Raw genomic sequence first — 18793 nt, 5'->3', positions numbered from 1 at the left:
TACAAGAGTACAGAAATAATGTAATGTTATGAACCAGCACCAAAGAACTGTTGTATGCAATGTAATATCATTTTAAGTTTAATTTTAGTATAGATATACATCCAGCATTGCACACTAATTGATTTAGCTAATGACATTAAAATAAAATTTGCTATTATTGTTACTTTAATAATGATACAGTATTTATCTTTGAAATGTCAATTACACATAAGAGTTTCTCACCACTTACTTTCTTGTCTAAAATTTCAAACACTGCGATTTAACTCCATTGTGTCTTTGGAGAGATAGACCACCCAGTATACTAAATTAAATCCTGCAAATGCCAATGGGAATAATATTCTGGCATACTGGTCTATTTTACTAGTTCCACTATGAGGACTTGATGAGATTCCAAGTTGTGTAAGGTCTGCAGCAGGAACATCAGTCTGTTGACAATATGGTACTCCATAGGGTGGTACATTGTCTTCAAGTGATACATCGCCTTGAGAGACCATTGAGTTAATTCTTTTCTTTAAGTTGCAGTTAGAATCAGAATGCTGCAAACACAAAATAGTTTTAAACAGTTACAACTAACTTTGAAACTTGAGATACAAATGCTATAATGAACATAGGTAGTTTTAAAGCTGCATATAAAATACTTTTTACATTTATTTTTTCAGTTTACGTATTTCGAAATTGATATTTTATGCATTTGTATTAATTATAAATGTTTGTATTCATTATAAATTATACTCATTTTATTTTACAGATAAACATTTAATGCAAAGTGCATGCGTGTTACAGTAAATGCAGAAGATGCCAGGTAGGAATGCCTTGTACTAGCTCTGCACTTGTTTGTCAGCATCTGCAGGCTGAAGGTCCAGATTGGCATCATCTGTGGTATGACTAGAGGGGGATATTTCTCTCCTGTAAATCACTCAGCTAAATAATTTAGCTGTGCGTGTAATCTGACTTTCTGCCATTCAGCTCTGCATATACCAGCTATCTAAAACCTTGGAGTATTTGCCTCATACTCACAAACTGGTGACTGCAAGTAGAAATTATGAAATGTTCAACAACATTTTCAATTAAACATTTTCATTTAAGGCTTGAAAGTTAATTTCTAAAGGAAAATCAAAAGAAAAAAAGATTTTATAAAAAGTCTAACAAAAAGATGTTGGATTTTTGAATTCTTCAGAGTGCAAACCAGTGCAAAGCTTTTTAAAATAATTCTTATTCATTAATTTTGTCAATTTATTGGTTTTCATGTTCACATGAAGTCCTTAATTGTAAAACAGTATGAAAAAGGGAAAGAGTGGTACTTCTTTATTTTGTAGTAAATATTAAAAAAAAGGAATATTGGAACATTGTGGAATTATTTTTTGTTATAGTGATACTTTTTCTTCCTATTACAGTAAATAGGTAAGGTTCCAAAAGCCCCTTTACCAGTTCAATGGGAGCAGTGAGTAACAAATGTTGTGCCCTGATGGAGGCAATCCTCTTGTACACATTTCCATCTGACAGTGACCTTTCTATTTGGCTGGTGTTTCAAGAAGGTAATGCCTTTTTTTCTAAGCAATATTTGCCAAATAATGTGCTACATATTAAAAAAAACAAATAGGTTTTTTATCAGCATGACATGTTCTTCAGCCCTTGTGCCTTGTAGTTACCAGGCAGTATGTTTGCTTTGCCAGGTTTATATATTTCTGGTTTATGAAATTATCTAGTGGTAAATAATGTTATGAATGTGTGTAAATGGTTTTTATATCTTGTTTCTGTTTCTAGTTTGTGAATATATTGGTACATGAGGCTTCTCTGCTCCATGCTTTGCAATAGTACACCAATAGTTGTGCCATTCCGTTCCTCCTCACAGTGCAGGTCTGAATTGGCAGACTAATTTAAAACATGTGCTTGATAAAGGGGTGACTTGCCCCTGAAACATGCTGTCATGACAAGCCACACCCCCAGATTTACTCCATAGCAGCTGTTGTTTCTTTCTATCAGTTGCAGCCTCCCGAAGCTTCTCACCTTTGTCAATGCAGCCTGCTTCACCTAATAGCCTGCACCCAATGGCATACCTTTCCCCTTACTGGCTTCACAGCAGAGGGCACAGGTGCAAAATTGCCAACTCCATCTCAACTGTCAGCTACACCGCAGGCTTACAAAGTGGATTGTAGATCAGGCTACAGAGAGCACATCCTATCTAGTCTACATGCACTGCATATGCCTATGCATTTCCTGCTAAATGTGAGTGTGATGAATTTAATCTTTCTTTTTAGCCATAATAAATGGTTTAACTACACTAGTTTTGGCTTTCCCTTTTTTTCTTGTTTATGATTATTTCCATATGCTGCATTTTACATAAATGCATACAATAAATTAACGTAGTAAATAAACCTTAGTTGCAAGTTGTGCACATCAGTTTACGTTGGGAAGTTTTGGTGGATTATTACAACAAAATCTGTTTTATAGATTTCAATGCATGCCAATAAAAAGAAAAATATTTTTAATGCTAACACATCTTAAAAACCAATTCATAGTTACCAATAAAATATTTGATGAGAAACCAAATGTCTGTCTAATGATGTGGCTGTGTTTGTTCCAGGTCTAACTGCAATGTTCTAATGTGACCGTTGATGATTAATTGAGTTGTTTGGCAGACCAAGATAGTGTTTCTCGAACCTAATTATTTTTTATTATGATTTGCCAGGCTCGGTCTGACGACCATCTGTAGTCCATAGCTTTATTACTTTTTTTATAGACTGTCATGGCTATGGAGCCTTCGGCATGATTGGTAAGTTGATTCAGTGGAATGGTATTTTTACCAGTTTCATCTGAATCACTGGCTCAGCAAAAACTGTTTTTTTAAGGACATATGGAATTTTCATGGAAGGCAAAAGATCAGGTTGAACTGATCATTAATTACCATAAAATATCCCTATATCATGTGCACATATGTACATAGGCCATTCACTGGCCAGAAATATCATTAGTGTTTTATCTCTTTTTTTATTATTCAAATGAAAACCCTCAATATAACTGAATTATTTTTTCTTTTAGAGAATGTGTATGGTTTTGTACATAATTTCCTTATTTATTATGAGTGGAATTCAAAATAAAGGTTTAAAACAAATGGAGATTTTGGCTTCTTTTCACATATATATGCATCATTTTACAGTCTATTGAAAAAAAAACCATTCATCCCAGTGACCTATGCTGTATGGTAAGCCTCATTCCAAAATCAAAGCAGACAAATGTAGTCACAAGACAGGCAGCCACTGCTGCTCTGTTTCTTTAGCTAATCAACAGTGCTATTTCTTATGTATTACTATTATATTACATACTGTATATACAGTATAACCAGGTGTGCACCCAATGAAATAGCCAAAATAGTTAAAATATAACACAAGAGGGTTACAGCAAAATATCCATAAGTTACTGATTCATCAAAAAACAATACAGCAACTTCAGGCAGTTGAAATGGAAGTATGGATGGATGATCACATCCTAAATAACTTCCATATATAAAACACAAGAGATGCTAAAGAAGTGTAACCACTTATTAACCCTTACACAATCATAGCACAGTCATGAATTTAAGAAGCAAGATTCTTTGTAGTCATATAGTGAAAAACATGTTAAAGCTGGCCTATTGTATCAAAGTGATTTGGCCAGTCCCTACTTTATCTCATACATACCTGATTTTTTTTTTTTTTTTTACAAGTGCATGGGTGCATTATCATTCTTGAATGTAGGAATTACCTGAGTGAACTGTAATATTGGTTGTGTGCATATAAAGTAACATAATAATAATAATAATAATAAAAAAAAATAATGATAGTGAATGTAAGCTGACTTTAGGGTCTTCACTACAGCATTTATGTCCCTCATTTGGTGTATTTCACTGAGGGTACAGGTCAGGCTAGGAATACACAGAGCAAAGAAAACAAATCTCAGCCACTGCACACCATACAAGCCTGGTGTATGATAAGTGATAGCAGCCCAAGCCTAATTCCATCCAGGCCATGGCCCACGCAGGCTGCTATCACCTATCAGACACTGGGCTTGTATGGTGTGAGATTTTTTTCTCCTTGTTTTGCGAATAAATAATAATAGTTATAATACTCCTCAGGACAATACTAAAACTGTCAAGCAACATTTTACCTGAAAGCCAAGTATTTAGATTACAGATCTATCACAATAGATATTTGTAGAAATGGTTTTAACTTCCCAACCCCAAAATTCACTAATAGATTGAACACAACTCTGTTACCTCCTGCCTGCCTGTGTCACAACAAGCTTTGTTTTTTCATGACAGCCCATGGTCCATAGCATATACACAGAAAGGATTCAGCAGGGCAGAATCCTTACACTCCCCAGCATGTTCAATGATTGAATACCTTCTGTAACGTTCCCGCATACCACTCATACCTGCACCCCTATATATACTGCTGCAGCACACATAGCTTAGAATAGGAAGGAGGTGCTAAATGCAAGCCTAGCACAGAACCATTATAATACAAGAACATCTATGGGATGCATTTAGCAATGGCTTCCACTGGAAAAAAAAAGGGAAATATGCAGACCATAAAGACCTCTACATGAACTTAAACAGCTGACGAGCTGTAATGATGTTTGCAACCAGTAGGTGGCATATGCATTGTAATTTTGTATATAGTGACTCTTCTCTGAAATTACATGGGTTAACCTCCAGCTGAATTTCCTGACATTTATTACAAATCTTTGTTTATTGTTGCTGTTTACATTGTTTAAATTCATACTTAGAGAGCAGAGACATCAGATTAAATTTTACCTTCAGGTTATTTTGTGTTACACTGGCCTCTGTGCTCCAAAGTGATTTTTGGTTGCAAATGGTAGTCTTTTTTGCTTTAATATCAGGTAAGCTTTTCTACCATAGATACAATTTAAATTATATGAAAATATAATTTCATAACATAGACCTACTTCAGTAACATTTCTAATGACTTTCTGTAGTTATATACAAAAATATGTATCTGTTTTATACTAACCTACAGGTTTCACTGTGGTATATGAGGCTGCCATCTTTTTGCACCTTTATTTAGGTTTAATTTCAAATACCTGACAAAAAATAATGATCCAAATAGATTAACACGTTCTGGCACTCTATGTTTTGGGGTTTTCAACCTGCAGGATGTACAGCTGCATTTAAAAACACTGAATGAGGAAAGAACAAAGAGAGGGCGCACAGGCCTAGTGCATTACCATAAAAAATGTTTAATAAGAAATAAATTAGGTGGCTCTGAGGAAGAGGGAAATCCTCAAAACGCATCAGATATTGGATGTCTACACTCCCTATTGCGGACTGTTACTCAGCGCGGTGTTGACCCAGCTGTTCTTTTATGATGTGCCTTTTCTTTATTCTCGTTTGTGAGTACAACACCTATTTTATTTCTTATTAAACATTTGTTATGGTAATGCACTAGGCCTGTGTGCCCTCTCTTTGTTCTGTCCTCATTCAGTATATTTGGATTCCCCCGGTCCATTTGAGCGCAGCAAGGTGTGCATGTTCCAGGACATTCTTAATGTGGTTGTAGCCTGCATCGAGTCCATCCCGCAGGAGCATTTGTGTTTGTTGGTGCATTGGGGCTGATTTAAAAACTAGAAGAAAGGAAATGATAAACTCTTTCCCATAGTACATAATTAAATGTCTGCTTCAATTTTCTAAGATGAACCAGAAAAAAGAGAAAAGGAAGTGGTATTGGTTGGTATGGACAACACCACTCCTTTTCCACTTCTTTAGCTTTATAAATCAGTTTGCAAAAGACTGTTGAACTGCAGCCAGCAAATACATTTTACTAAAATCAGTTGTAAAACGATATATAGTCTCCATGTGTATATAATACTTTCACTGAATAACTTACTGTGACAATCTCATCCTCTGCTGCTGCTGTCACGGCCACTGCTGCTAAGGCAGCTGATTCTTTAGCTACCTTCATCATAGCTTTTTGAGTCTGTAGATTGGTAAAATAATTCACTGCAGCAAACTCAATAAGTGCAGAGAATACAAAGGCAAAACAGACAGCTATAAACCAGTCCATTGCAGTTGCATATGATACTTTTGGGAAAGAGTGCCTTGCGCTGATGCTTAAAGTGGTCATTGTAAGAACTGTTGTAATCCCTTTAAAATAAAGAAGAAATTAATAATATTAATACATTTTATTACGCATATTGTATATACACACTCACAAGGAGGAAAAAAAGTCCCTAATGCTAAATGTGTAAACCATTATTTTGGCACATTATGATTAACTAGGATGTTATTTAGAATGAGTGCCCTAATGTCAAATGCCAAAGAATGAGCTGATTTATTATTGGTGACATCTGCAATTAACCTTCCACTAGTAACAGTGACAATGGGTCTTACAGGGAAAAAGTGAATTATGTGGCTATATTTACCATTTGTGGTTACATCGGCAAAAAATCACCCTGAAATATTTGATCTCTACAAACACCCCACAGACATCAAATTATTGTTGTTTCTTAAGGATAAACCTAACAACAGAGTAATCTATTAGGTGAATAGCCTATAGTAGTAGCATACATGTTTATGCCAGGATCCTCTTCATGCCCTATTGTGTTTCTGCTACCTTTAGAATTATTACAAATTCATTGCAAGATTTGCTGACCATTTGTCAAACAACACCCAATGCATACATTGCTAATCCGAAAGAAATAGTAAATTAAGTGTCTTCTGTGCAAATGATTGGTATTCAGTGCAATTAATGTTGCAAAGTAATTCTTGAATGTGTTAATTTTTTCACTGATATGGTAACAGACTAATCGTTTTTTCTAAAAAAAAAAGAGCTAATTTAGTAAAGCAAAGAGGATTTTACAAAGGTGATATAGCCTATAATTACCAATCAGCAATATCTAAATTGAAAATTAAATGGCCTGATAACTTTTGGATGTGCTAGGTATTGTGTTGGATAAATAATTATCACACCACGGTTTGTTTAATAAGTAAGTGAAAAGTTCAGTAAGCCATAGCAACCAATTATACTTTCATCTATTGTATTGTAGTAGATTCATAAAAGGCTGCTTTGAGTTATTGCAAAAGTTAGAAACAAGCACCACTCAGGATTCTCCCACTGTGACAACAATAAAATTAGTCTTTATTTAATTACACCAAAAGCAGCCAGAGCTTGTTATATAGATGCTTTTCAAGAGAATTATTAAGTGTAAATGTAAAATATAAACCCAACAAAAACATACATACAGGCCCTACTCTTATTATATTCATTCAGTCATTAGAGAATACTAAACTCACACTTGTGAGAGACAGGAAAGGTAAGCTATAGAGCTTTCATAAACTGCTAAAGTAAACCATATCCATCCACAAAAAGCATATTCGATAAAACAAATAGAGAAACATTTGGATCTTTCTACTCAACAACAGATCCCATTAAAAAAAAAATGGATCCAAAAGCATATGGAAATGCAGATTAAGTTTAAGAAAACATAATGAATTAAACAGACAAGTGACCTAGTGCACTGTGTCATTTGAATTGCAATTAATATCGTGCTCCAATGCATATTTTATCTTCTCCAGCTGATGTAAGTGTTTTGGGAGTTTTAACTGTCTTAATTTTGGCACTGGTACAAATCTTTGAAGGACTAGCATGCCTGGCTCCTGATACTTTCACAAGCATTGACTAAATAATTCATTTGACAGTTTACTTTTTTACTTCTTTAGGATTAAGAATTATACTGTAGGTTATAGATTAATATTGGGAGAAGATAGGATTAAATATTAAATTAAAAATAGTTTAGGTGTTAGGAGGTATAATGTTAGAATAACGTTAGGTATTATGTGTTAAATTTGTTGTTAAAGCTTTAACACAGTGTTGGGTTATAGTTTACATTTCAGTGCTATGTTGTAGGGTAAGAATAAAATCTAAATTTAGGGTTAAATTTTAAGGTTGTAGATAGGAAATGGTAAAATGTTGGGGAGACAGTGCAGGGGGCATCATAGTTTACAGTGAAATTGCTGTTAGTTTTTGATACTAAAAGCCATTCACCATATTGTTCTGCTCTTACTTTCCATTTCCATATTGAAAAGTAAGAAACATTGCCTAGATCAACAGGAGAAAGGTTTACCTATATATAACTATGTTGGAGCTAACTTCTGTTCAATCTATATAAATGTTAGGTAAGATCTGTTCATTTAGGGCCAGTGCTTGTTTACCATTAAATCCAAACACCTGTTTCAAGAACTCATGGGTAATTGTATTTGAGTGTAATTTGATGGACTCACTCACAGAAACAAACTTATTTGTATGTAATAGTTTTCAAAACGTAGCAGCATGTATACTGGAAAATAACACAATGACATATTAAGACTAATTCTAATATGTTAACCATTTTACATCCTTTAGACCATTTTAAAATGTTCTGGAATTGAAGAGGTTAAAACAAGCTCATGGCTGCATTAAAAGCCATGAGCTTGGGGTCATTAATTTTAGTAATTTTTTTTAATTTATCTGAGTGGCTCCCACCACCACCAATGGTGGTTCCAAGGCTTTCCCGTTTCTACTTGGACCACGGAAAACTTCCCCAATAGTTTGATTCAGAGAAGATCAAGGAGCATCCATTCCCTGATCTCCTCTGTGACTTATGAACCTTGTAGTAAGAAGGATTTTGACTTCCGGTTTAAGAGCTGTCATTCCTTGGCTATTGTAACCAAGGAAGCAGCTAATCAACCATGACCTGTATTTGATTAACTGCTGTGGAAGGCAGGGGAGACTTTGGGGGACTAAATGAGCCTTGACAACTCCATAAAGAATACCTGTCACCTGTCCATTCTATCACATAGGGAGCCTGTTGGTCCCCTATGCATCTGATAAATAGTTATGCAACATAAAATGCAACAGCCATGATTTTATTCTCCAGGGCTTTTGCTTTCAGAAAATATATAATGTTTGTGGGTGCTAAGCAATGTTAAAAAAAAATGCTAATTTTAATGTGTGGGAAAAAATCAAAAAGTGTCCTGTATGTGAGGTGGTTAATAGACAGCATCCCAATTCATATTAACCACCTCCCGCCCGCCATATAGTAATATGACGGATGCAAGGTGGTTCTCTCGTTCTGGGAGGACATCATATGACGTCCTCCCATTCTCATCGTGCGTGCGTGGCTCCCGGAGCGCACAGCGCGGCGATCGGCGGTGCGCTGTGTCCCGCCCGCCATATAGTATTATGACAGATGCAAGGTGGTTCTCTTGTTCTGGGAGGATATCATATGACGTCCTCCCATTCTCATCGCGCGTGCGTGGCTCCCGGAGCGCACAACGCGGCGATCGGCGGTGCGCTGTGTCCCTTGGACACAGAGGATCACCGATCCATGGAAAGAGCCAAAGATGACGGCTCGGTCATGTGATCAGCTGTGTCCAATCACAGCTGATCACATGTAAACAGGGAAATGACGGTTATCGGCATTTCTCTCCTCTCGAGCTGTCACGCTGACAGCTCGAGAGGAGAGGAGAGCCGGTAATTGGCATTCCGCAGAGGGGACATCTACACTGATCATCAGAGCACTGATGATCAATGTGCTCTGATGATCAGTGTAGCCCCAGCCGTGCCACCTGTCAGTGTCCATTAGTGCCAGCTGTAAGTGCTCATCAGTGCCACGTGCCAGTGCCACAGCAATGCCACATATCAGTGCCTACCAGTGCACACCAATGCCACATATCAGTGCCCATCTGAGCTGGCTTTCAGTGTCACCCATCAGTGCCAGTCAGTGCCACCTATCAATGCCTATCATTGCCACCTATAAGTTCCATATATCAGTGCTGCCTTTCAGTGCCCATCAGTGATGCCTGTCAATGACCATCAGTGCCACCTACCAGTGCCTCCTCACTAGTGCCCATCAGTGCCAACTATCAGTGTCCATCAGTGCAGCCTCATTAGCGCAAATCAGTGAAGGAGAAAAATCACTTATTTACAAAATTTTATAACAAAAACTAAGAAACTTTTTTTTCAAAATTTTCTGTGGTTTTTGCTTTGTTTAAGAAAAAATAAAAAAGCCAGAGTTGATTAAATATCACCAAAATAAAGCTCTATCTGTCACAAAAAAATGATAAAAATTTCATATGGGTACAGTGTTGCATGACTGCACAATTGTCATTCAAAGTGCAACAGTGCTGAAAGCTGGAAATTGGCCTGGGCAGGAAGGGGGTATAAGTGCCCAGTAGGCTTGTAGTTAAAAGTTTAAATTAATTACATCTTTATTAATGTATACTCAAAACTCAGAAAGAAACTTCATAGGTCAAACTTCATAGGTGATCATAACAATGGATAATCAGTATATAACATTTATCATGTGCAGCATCTCCCCATCTCTCACCAACCAATGAGTTACTTCACCTTACGCCTTTATCACATATTTTTTTTACTACTGTCTTATTTAAATAATGTCAACATTTATGAAGAGTTGAGTGTTATATATCAAAATATATAACAAGATGATGTGACAGTGTTATATATCAAAATATATAACAAGATGATGTGACAGACACTTCTTGGGTCCAAAACTCCAGTAACATCAGGTTCATAGTTATTTAAATATATATACATACTGAAAATAAGCTAGGCCCATACCCGCAACAGTCCTTGCTGGAACTGATTCTTTGTTGATCCAAAACACAACTTGGGACAACACAACAGTCATGCTGCATGGAATGTATGTATGGATGATGTAATAGCCTATTTTTCTTCGTAGAAAAAACAGGACAATTTGCTGTGAATATTCACCTGTGACAAATAAACAATGAAATGATAAATGAATAATGAAATGGAAATTAATGAGTGCACCAGTTCCAAGGCATACCAAAAACTGTTCTAGCCGGAACAGATTCTTTGTTGATCCAAAAAGACACCTGAGAAAGAATGACGGTCATTATGCAAGGGATATATGTCTGTATGACAAAATAACCCATTTTCCTTTGTAAGTGGAAATGCACTGTCATTACAATGTATTCACCTGTTGGTTAAAAAAATAAACATATAATTAACTCAAAGAATACAATTACATGTAATGAACATCATTATTCTTAACAGATGCTGTTTTAATTTTACAGTGAGATCCTTAATGCTAGTATCATGGCTAGGCTGCATCAATAAAAAATAAACTCACTGTCATTGAACTTATTGATAGAAAAACTAGATGTCTTAAAAAAAAGTTGAAAAAATAAACATAAAGAAAATAATTGCAGCTATATAATCCATTACTGAGACAGATCTGCTCTGAGTGTGTGTGTATATATATATATATATATATATATATATATATATATATATATATATACACAATTTCTTGAATGGCCTTTGCTTCATAATCCTCTCAAGGCTTTCCTGTTGTTTGTTCACCTTTTTCTACCACACTTTTTCCTTCCACTCAACTTTCCATTATTATGCTTGCTGACAGCACTCTGTAAGCAGCCAGCTTCTTTAGCAATGGCCTTTTGTGACTTAACCTCCTTGTGGAAGGTGTCAGTGGCTGTCTTCTGGACAACTGTCAAGTCAGCAGTCTTCCCCACGATTGTGTAACCAGACCGAGAGACCATTTAAAGGCTCAGAAAACCTTTACAGGTGTTTTGCGTTAATTAGATGATTAGAGTGTGACACTGTAAGTCTACTTGTTTAAATACAGGTGAAACTCGAAAAATTAGAATATCGTGCAAATGTTAATTTATTTCAGTAATGCAACTTAAAAGGTGATACTAATATATGAGATAGACTCATTGCATGCATAATTGTGATGATTATGGCTTACAGCTCATGAAAACCACAAATACACAATCTCAGAAAATTAGAATATTGCATGCAATCAATAAAACAAGGATTGTACATAGAACAATATTGGACCTCTGAAAAGTATACTGTAAGCATGCATATGTACTCAGTACTTGGTTTGGGCCCCTTTTGCAGCAATTGCTGCCTCAATGCGGCATGGCATGGAAGCTATCAGCCTGTGGCACTGCTGAGGTGTTATGGAAGACCAGGATGCTTCAATAGCGGCCTTTAGCTCTTCTGCGTTGTTCGGTCTCATGTCTCTCATCTTTCTCTTGGCAATGCCCCATAGATTCTCTATGGGGTTCAGGTCAGGCGAGTTTGCTGGCCAATCAAGCACAATAATCCCACGGTCATTGAACCAGGTTTTGGTGCTTTTGGCAGTGTGGGCAGGTGCCAAGTCCTGCTGGAAAATGAAGTCAGCATCCCCATAAAGCTCGTCTGCGGAAGGAAGCATGAAGTGCTCCAAAATCTTCTGGTAGACGGCTGCGTTGACCCTGGACTTAATGAAGCACAGTGGACCAACACCAGCAGATGACATGGCTTGCCAAATCAACACAGACTGTGGAAACTTCACACTGAATCTCAAGCATCTTGCAGGGTGTGCCTCTCCATTCTTCCTCCATACTCTGGGTCCTTGGTTTCCAAATGAGATGCAAAAGTTGCTCTCATCAGAAAAGAGGACTTTGGACCACTGAGCAACAGACCAGGTCTGTTTTTCTTTAGCCCAGGTAAGACGCTTCTGACGTTGTTTGTTGTTCAGGAGGAATACGACATTTGAAGCCCATGTCCAGGATCCGTCTGTGTGTGGTGGCTCTTGATGCACTGACTCCAGCCTCAGTCCACTCCTTGGGAAAGTCCCCAACACTTTTGAATGGCCTTTTCCTGACTGGCTGCGGTCATACCTGCTGCTTGTGCACCTTTTTCATCCACACTTTTCCCTTCCACATAACTTTCTATTAATGTTCTTTGATATAGCACTTTGGGAACATCCAACTTCTTTTGCAATTACCTTTTAAGGCTTTCCCTCCTTATGGAGGGTGTCAATGATGGTTTTCTGCACAACTGTCAGGTCAGCAGTCTTTCCCATGATTGTGATACCTACTGAACCAGACTGAGAGACCATTTAAAGGCTCAGGAACCCTTTGCAGGTGTTATGGCTTATTTAGCTGATTAGAGTGGGACACTTTGAGCCTAGAATATTGCACCTTTTCACAATATTCAAATTTTCTGAGATTGTGGATTTGGGGTTTTCATGAGCTGTAAGCCATAATCATCACAATTTTCACAAATCACAGCTTGAACTATCTTGCTTTGCATGTAATGAGTCTATCTCATATATTAGTTTCACCTTTTAAGTTGCATTACTGAAATAAATTAACTTTTGCACGATATTCTAATTTTTCAAGTTTCCCCTGTATATGAGAAGGTGAAGCTGTATTTAAAGCTGAAGTGAGGTGAGATATATACATCCCTAAATTGGGAGGTCTCCACCCTACAAAAACGAAGATACCAATAAGCAAGAAAATAGGGATATCAAGGGTGATCTACCAGTATAAGCATTTGAAAGATCAAAAAGATACACATACAGTACAATAGTATAAAATTGCATCACCATTTTATTCAAAGAGAATATGGAAACAAACTACAAATGATAAAATTATTGAAAAATCATGATTTGCACAATACACTTGTTGTTGGGGATAATAAGGCATTTTGCGGTAACAACTGCTTCTTCAGATTATTGCACTCAAGTGTTACAAATGTTCATAACATCTCTATAAATGGAAAATAAAAATAAAAATAATATATATGTATATAAGATACATGTATATGCATGGGTACATTAACATAAATAATCAAAATTATCAACTGGCCATAGGAGGAGAAAGATGGACATACAACACCAAGAGAAAAAAAAAACACACACACACACAACAAGCAACTTACAAAAACAGTATAGAGAATCTCCAAATGTGGTCATCTCCATATAGATCAAGGGGAGGCATGTCAAGAAGAGACCATAGACAGGCAGCAATAGGCCTCAATTTTATAGCGTCATTAAATGCATAATAAATACCTCCAAAAATAGATCAATAGCGTGCTATCATTAAATAGATATTGAAAATATGTGGATTCCATTTCCTAGTCCACAACCTACTTACGCCGACTTAACGATGTAGTTCAAATTCTCAAATAGCAGGTGGGAGATCTCCCAGCTTATAATGTTCAAAGGCCGCACCACTACTCAAAATAAAGATGAAACATATATATCTGACAGAGTGCTGTAATGAGGAGACAGACCCCAATGGCCATAGAAGATGTGTCTCATATGTGGTTTGACCTCTCTAAAAGAATCAAACAAAACACAGGGAGAGGACATTCAGTGTCATACTTAATCATAAAAATTCAAAAAGCCATACTGGTCTGAAACACTCACCACTTTAGATGCATTGCATCCATGAGAACTCACCACTATCCTGGTACAAACGTTACAAAGGATGAAGAGAAAGAAATGTCCCCTGTTAGCCCATCTTATAGTCCCTGTGCCTCCCAAGGAACTGCCCAAAATCAACAGGCCACAATATAACATGTGGCCATGAAAGGGCAGGAACAGAAGGCGGTGTCCCGTCCCCCCCCAGGGAGCCTGTCAACAGGTTATCTAAACGCAGACAATCAAATACATAAAGCATTAAAAAAGCCACCAATTACTTCACCATCATCTTGTTTGCATGTAGACCAAGCAAACTAAAGACCAAAGATGGTCGCTGCCATGGCGTATGCACTCCAAAATCAATCTACACATAGAACATCTACCATAGACAGTGCTCCATCTAGAGGACAGACCAGGAAATAACGGAATACAATAACTACAAGGAAATATGACCACCAGAAGCTCACAATTCCCAGAGGGGACCTGGTTCACACAGAGACAAGTCATCCTGGATGCAAATGAAACCAAACAAGACAAAACAGAATAAAATAAAACAAAACCAAAATCAAACAAAGCAAAACAGCACAAAGCAGAAAAGAAAAAGTAAAACAATTACTTGAAGTTGATGTCCACCGTCTATGACCTGAAAGCTCACAATCTTCAAAAATACAGTGACCAAAAACCCTTATTTTATACTCCGCCATTGGTTGATCATCTCTAAAAATAAAGATACAGAGGTAATACCAGGACATCAAGTGCCTGTTAAAAATGGGGCAAAGCTCATGGAATCATTTAGTCCAGGAGGGGCAATAGCATTTAATCTATAAATTCACATTGCCTCAATTTGTAATATACGTTGGTCAAAGGCGTCCCCATGAATGTGGGGGTGTATTCGGGCCAGGGCAAAAAAATTATAATTAATCGATCTGGTAGGCATGTCGCTCAATGGGGCTTTCCAAATTCCCACCCATTATATCTGCTACAGTGAAGGAAATAAGTATTTGATCCCCTGCTGATTTTGAATGTTTGCCCACTCACAAAGAAATGATCAGTCTAAAAATGGAATGGTAGGTGTATTGTAACACTGAGAGACAGACAACAAAAAATTCTAAAGAAATGCATGTCTAACAAATTATGCACTGATTTGCATGATCATGAGGGAAATAAGTATTTGATCCCCTATCATTCAGCAGGATTTCTGGCTACCAGGTGTCTTTCATATAGGTAACAAGCTGAGATTAGAAGCATTCTCTTATAGGGAGTTGGATCGGGACACCTAATGTAGACATAACCATCTACAAGATAAGTTCCCTTATTTTGAAGCAACTTCTCTCTGGCACAGGAGATAAAAGAAAAAAAATGGTAGTAGTTATTCTCTTCTCTAACACTTATTAAAAAAAATATACTAATGATATCCCTCTTTTTAGGACTCAAAACATCTGGACAGTTTATGATGGCTTGGATTTTACAGGATTTTTACCATAAACAACTGAGGGAAGTGCTTAGTATAGTCAATATAGGAAATCATTTAACTTTTTTGCTATTTTTACTTTGTAAACATTGAACAGTTACCAAAGACACATTTAATGTAGTTGGGCCTTCTGTAAAGTCTCTGAAAAAAATCACATTCTCTTATATTGGACATAGTTCAGAAGAGAAATCTCTGGTACATATATTCTAAAAGTACCTTCCATCTTATTCTAAAATCACATGATTCCAGTGATTGTAAAGCTGCAGCCTAGGAGGTGAGTTCTCTGCAAATAATCAAGGGAAAGCACAGCTCAACTGTGTATTTTACTACCCCTGCGATCACAAGTGTAAATTAATAAGCTTCCAGGTTTTATTGCCAAAGTTTACTTGAACAAGCTGGAGTCAGAAGCTGATTGGCCACCATGCACAGCTGCACCAGATTCTGACTGCTCCAGTTTTAATAAATTTCCCCTGTTGCATTGAAGGCAGAGTGTGAGCACACCAGACAGAAATGCTGCCCATATATTTATTTCAAGACAGTTTTACTTAACACTTTAAGCTTTAGCAATAAATCCTGTAAGCTGTAACTACCCACAACAGTAAAATCAGTCTGTATATGTAGTAAAGCATGCTTGTTATACTCACTGTGGGACCTAAGTGGTTAATCCTCTGCATTGTGTAAAAAGGCTGTTTGATCCTTTCTTCTCTGTTCCTCCCCTTTTTCAAGCGACCACCACTTATCTCCAGACTGAACTGTAGGCATGCATATGCTCAATATTTGGTGTATATTGCTAGAGTGTTTTTTTTTTCTTGAGAAAGTGCATGTGATCCGCACAGGGCCAATCAGCACTGTCCAGACAGAGGTCAGGGGATTTCCATCCACCTAGAGCAGAAAAAAACTCCTCCTACAAGCTTTAGCAAGTGGGCTGTACACTGATAGAAGCCACAAGACTGCTCTAACTGCTGATGAGAAAAGGTATTTAGCAGTTTATATTTACTAAATAATTGCATTTCCATGTTCTGTGTACTGTGGGAGACCAGATATAGTGGATGCAGAGTCCTGGGTTTAGTAACACTTTAAGTGAACAAGCTGAGGTTAGAAGCTGGTTGGCTACCATGCACAGGTACAAGAGATTCTTAGAGAACCAGCTTTAGTAAATAAACCCCTTTGAGCTAAGGGATATAAATTCTCCCGTTGTTGACTTTGCATGCTTCCTAGCAAATACGAAAGTCATATACTGAACCTAAATTTACTTCAGAGAAATTTTTAAGATGGTTTATTATGTTTCCTTGGGTTGAGATATAATTTTGGTAACATGATACACAAATATCTGTATATCACAGTTATTGCCATGTGATCATTTCTTATGTATACTAAAGTGTAGTTCTATTTTTCAGTCTAATTTGCCCCCTCTCATTATGTTTATTATGTGTTCCCCCAGCATACCTAATAATCATTTTTTTCATCTGTTGTTCTTTTCTGGGTGCTACTTTGTAGGTTTTACAGGGCTCCATGCCAATCTGAACAATTTCAAGGATGGGACAAATGCAGATAAAGCGCATTAACATACAGGGGGAGATATACTAAAGCTGGTCCACTCAGAATCTCGTGTACCTCTGCACGGTAGCCAATCAGCTTCTAACCTCAGCTTGTTCAATTAAGCTTTAGCAATAAAAGCTGTAAGCTTCTTGGTTTCCATGCAGAAGTGCACAAGATTCTTGAACCAACTTTAGTAAATAAACCCCACAATGTACAACCCAAACCTTCAGTATTTTACTTTTTGTTGGGACAGACACTGTTCATATCTAGTTTGCAACTGATACTGGAGATCTGCCAGCACAATAAATACAAGCTTAACTATGTTAAACATTACTCTACAACTCTTTCATTAACATTACTAAGAGGGGGAAGTAAGGTAAGATTTTAAGTAAATAGTTTTAAATATTTTCCAGTTATGCTATGTGAAAGGGAACATGTTATAAATCTATCCCAATTTTCTGCAAAATTGAAAATACATTTTAAGGTAACTTTAAAAAACCAATTGACATGAACTAGAAGCTTACAAATTGAGTGATACAATATGCATTTTAATATTTAGCTTGCACTGTGTGTCATGAACTAGAAGCTTACAAATTGAGTGATACAATATGCATTTTAATATTTAGCTTGCACTGTGTGTCATAATTGCTTTTTTATTTATTTATTTGCAAAAGGTACCTGTCTACATGCATGCCCTCTGATAACATGGTAGTTTTGGGTTTGCTGATAACAAAGACTATTAATGGCCATTTCAACACAAATTATGCATGTATCATTCACTATCAGTAGCCCAAATGCAGGAGCACAGTTAGAGGCATTGTCATACTTTAACAAGGTTGATTTACTAAAACTGGAGAGTGCAAAATCTGGTGCAGAGCTGCATAGAAAACAATCAGCTTCCAGTTTTTTGTCAAAGCTTAATTGAACAGGCTGAAGTTAGAAGCTGATTGGCTACGATGCACAGCTGCACCAGAATTTGCACTCTCCAGTTTCAGTAAATGAATGTGTCAACCTTCATGGCCGTAACATAGGATTTTGATTAAAGCTGTAGATATAAAATATTAAAAATTACCTTTGAAATGACATTACCATGTTAAAGCCTCTTTGAGATCTTGGTAATTTGGTTTATGTATACTTATGAATATATTTCCTGTTAGCATTCAACACAGTTTTTCAACTTGTATGCAAAAATATCTGTGAATTAAAGTGATACTAAAGGCTTAACTTTTTTTCCTAAAACAAACATGTCTATACTTACTGCTATGTGCGGTGGTTTTGCACAGACTAGCCTGGATCTTCCTCTTCTTGAGTACTCCGCAGGCTCTCCTGGCCCCTCCCTCCTGTTGGGTACCCTCAAAGCAAGCAGCTTGCTATGGGGCACCCGCTGCTTTATGTGTCCTTTCACACACGGAGCTGTGGCTCGGCCCCACTCCCTCTCTCTTCCAATGGCTCCCACTGCTGTCTCAGCCCATGAGAAGAGGGAGTCCCAGGATAGCTGAGGCTACAGTGGACATTGCTGGATTGAGAGGGGGGCTTAAGTGA

The 18793-nt window shown here is 37.0% G+C and overlaps 1 protein-coding gene across 3 annotated transcripts in view; it reads right to left on the bottom strand.

The window, feature by feature from the left end:
- Positions 1 to 62: 62 nt before the first annotated feature.
- GABRA6 (gamma-aminobutyric acid type A receptor subunit alpha6) overlaps positions 63 to 18793 on the bottom strand; it is a 42696-nt gene continuing 23965 nt past the window's right edge. Inside the window, exons 7-10 of one of the 3 annotated variants that reach the window (XM_089663192.1) lie at positions 10846 to 10998; positions 10617 to 10769; positions 5883 to 6139; positions 63 to 536 (exon numbers count right to left, since the gene is read on the bottom strand). In XM_089663192.1, coding sequence (XP_089519318.1) covers positions 246 to 536; positions 5883 to 6139; positions 10617 to 10769; positions 10846 to 10998 — 854 coding nt within the window. In that variant the 3' untranslated portion in view covers positions 63 to 245. The remainder of the gene's footprint in view (positions 537 to 5882; positions 6140 to 10616; positions 10770 to 10845; positions 10999 to 18793) is intronic. The other 2 variants (XM_089663074.1, XM_089663133.1) reach the window with 2 other exon arrangements.

Source organism: Staurois parvus, unplaced genomic scaffold, assembly GCF_062004578.1.
Source record: "Staurois parvus isolate SC_StPar_1 unplaced genomic scaffold, SC_StPar_1.0 ptg000006l, whole genome shotgun sequence".
NCBI lineage: Eukaryota > Metazoa > Chordata > Amphibia > Anura > Ranidae > Staurois > Staurois parvus.
The sequence above is the reverse complement of the archived record's forward strand: the minus strand, read 5'-3'. Positions and strand labels throughout refer to the sequence as shown.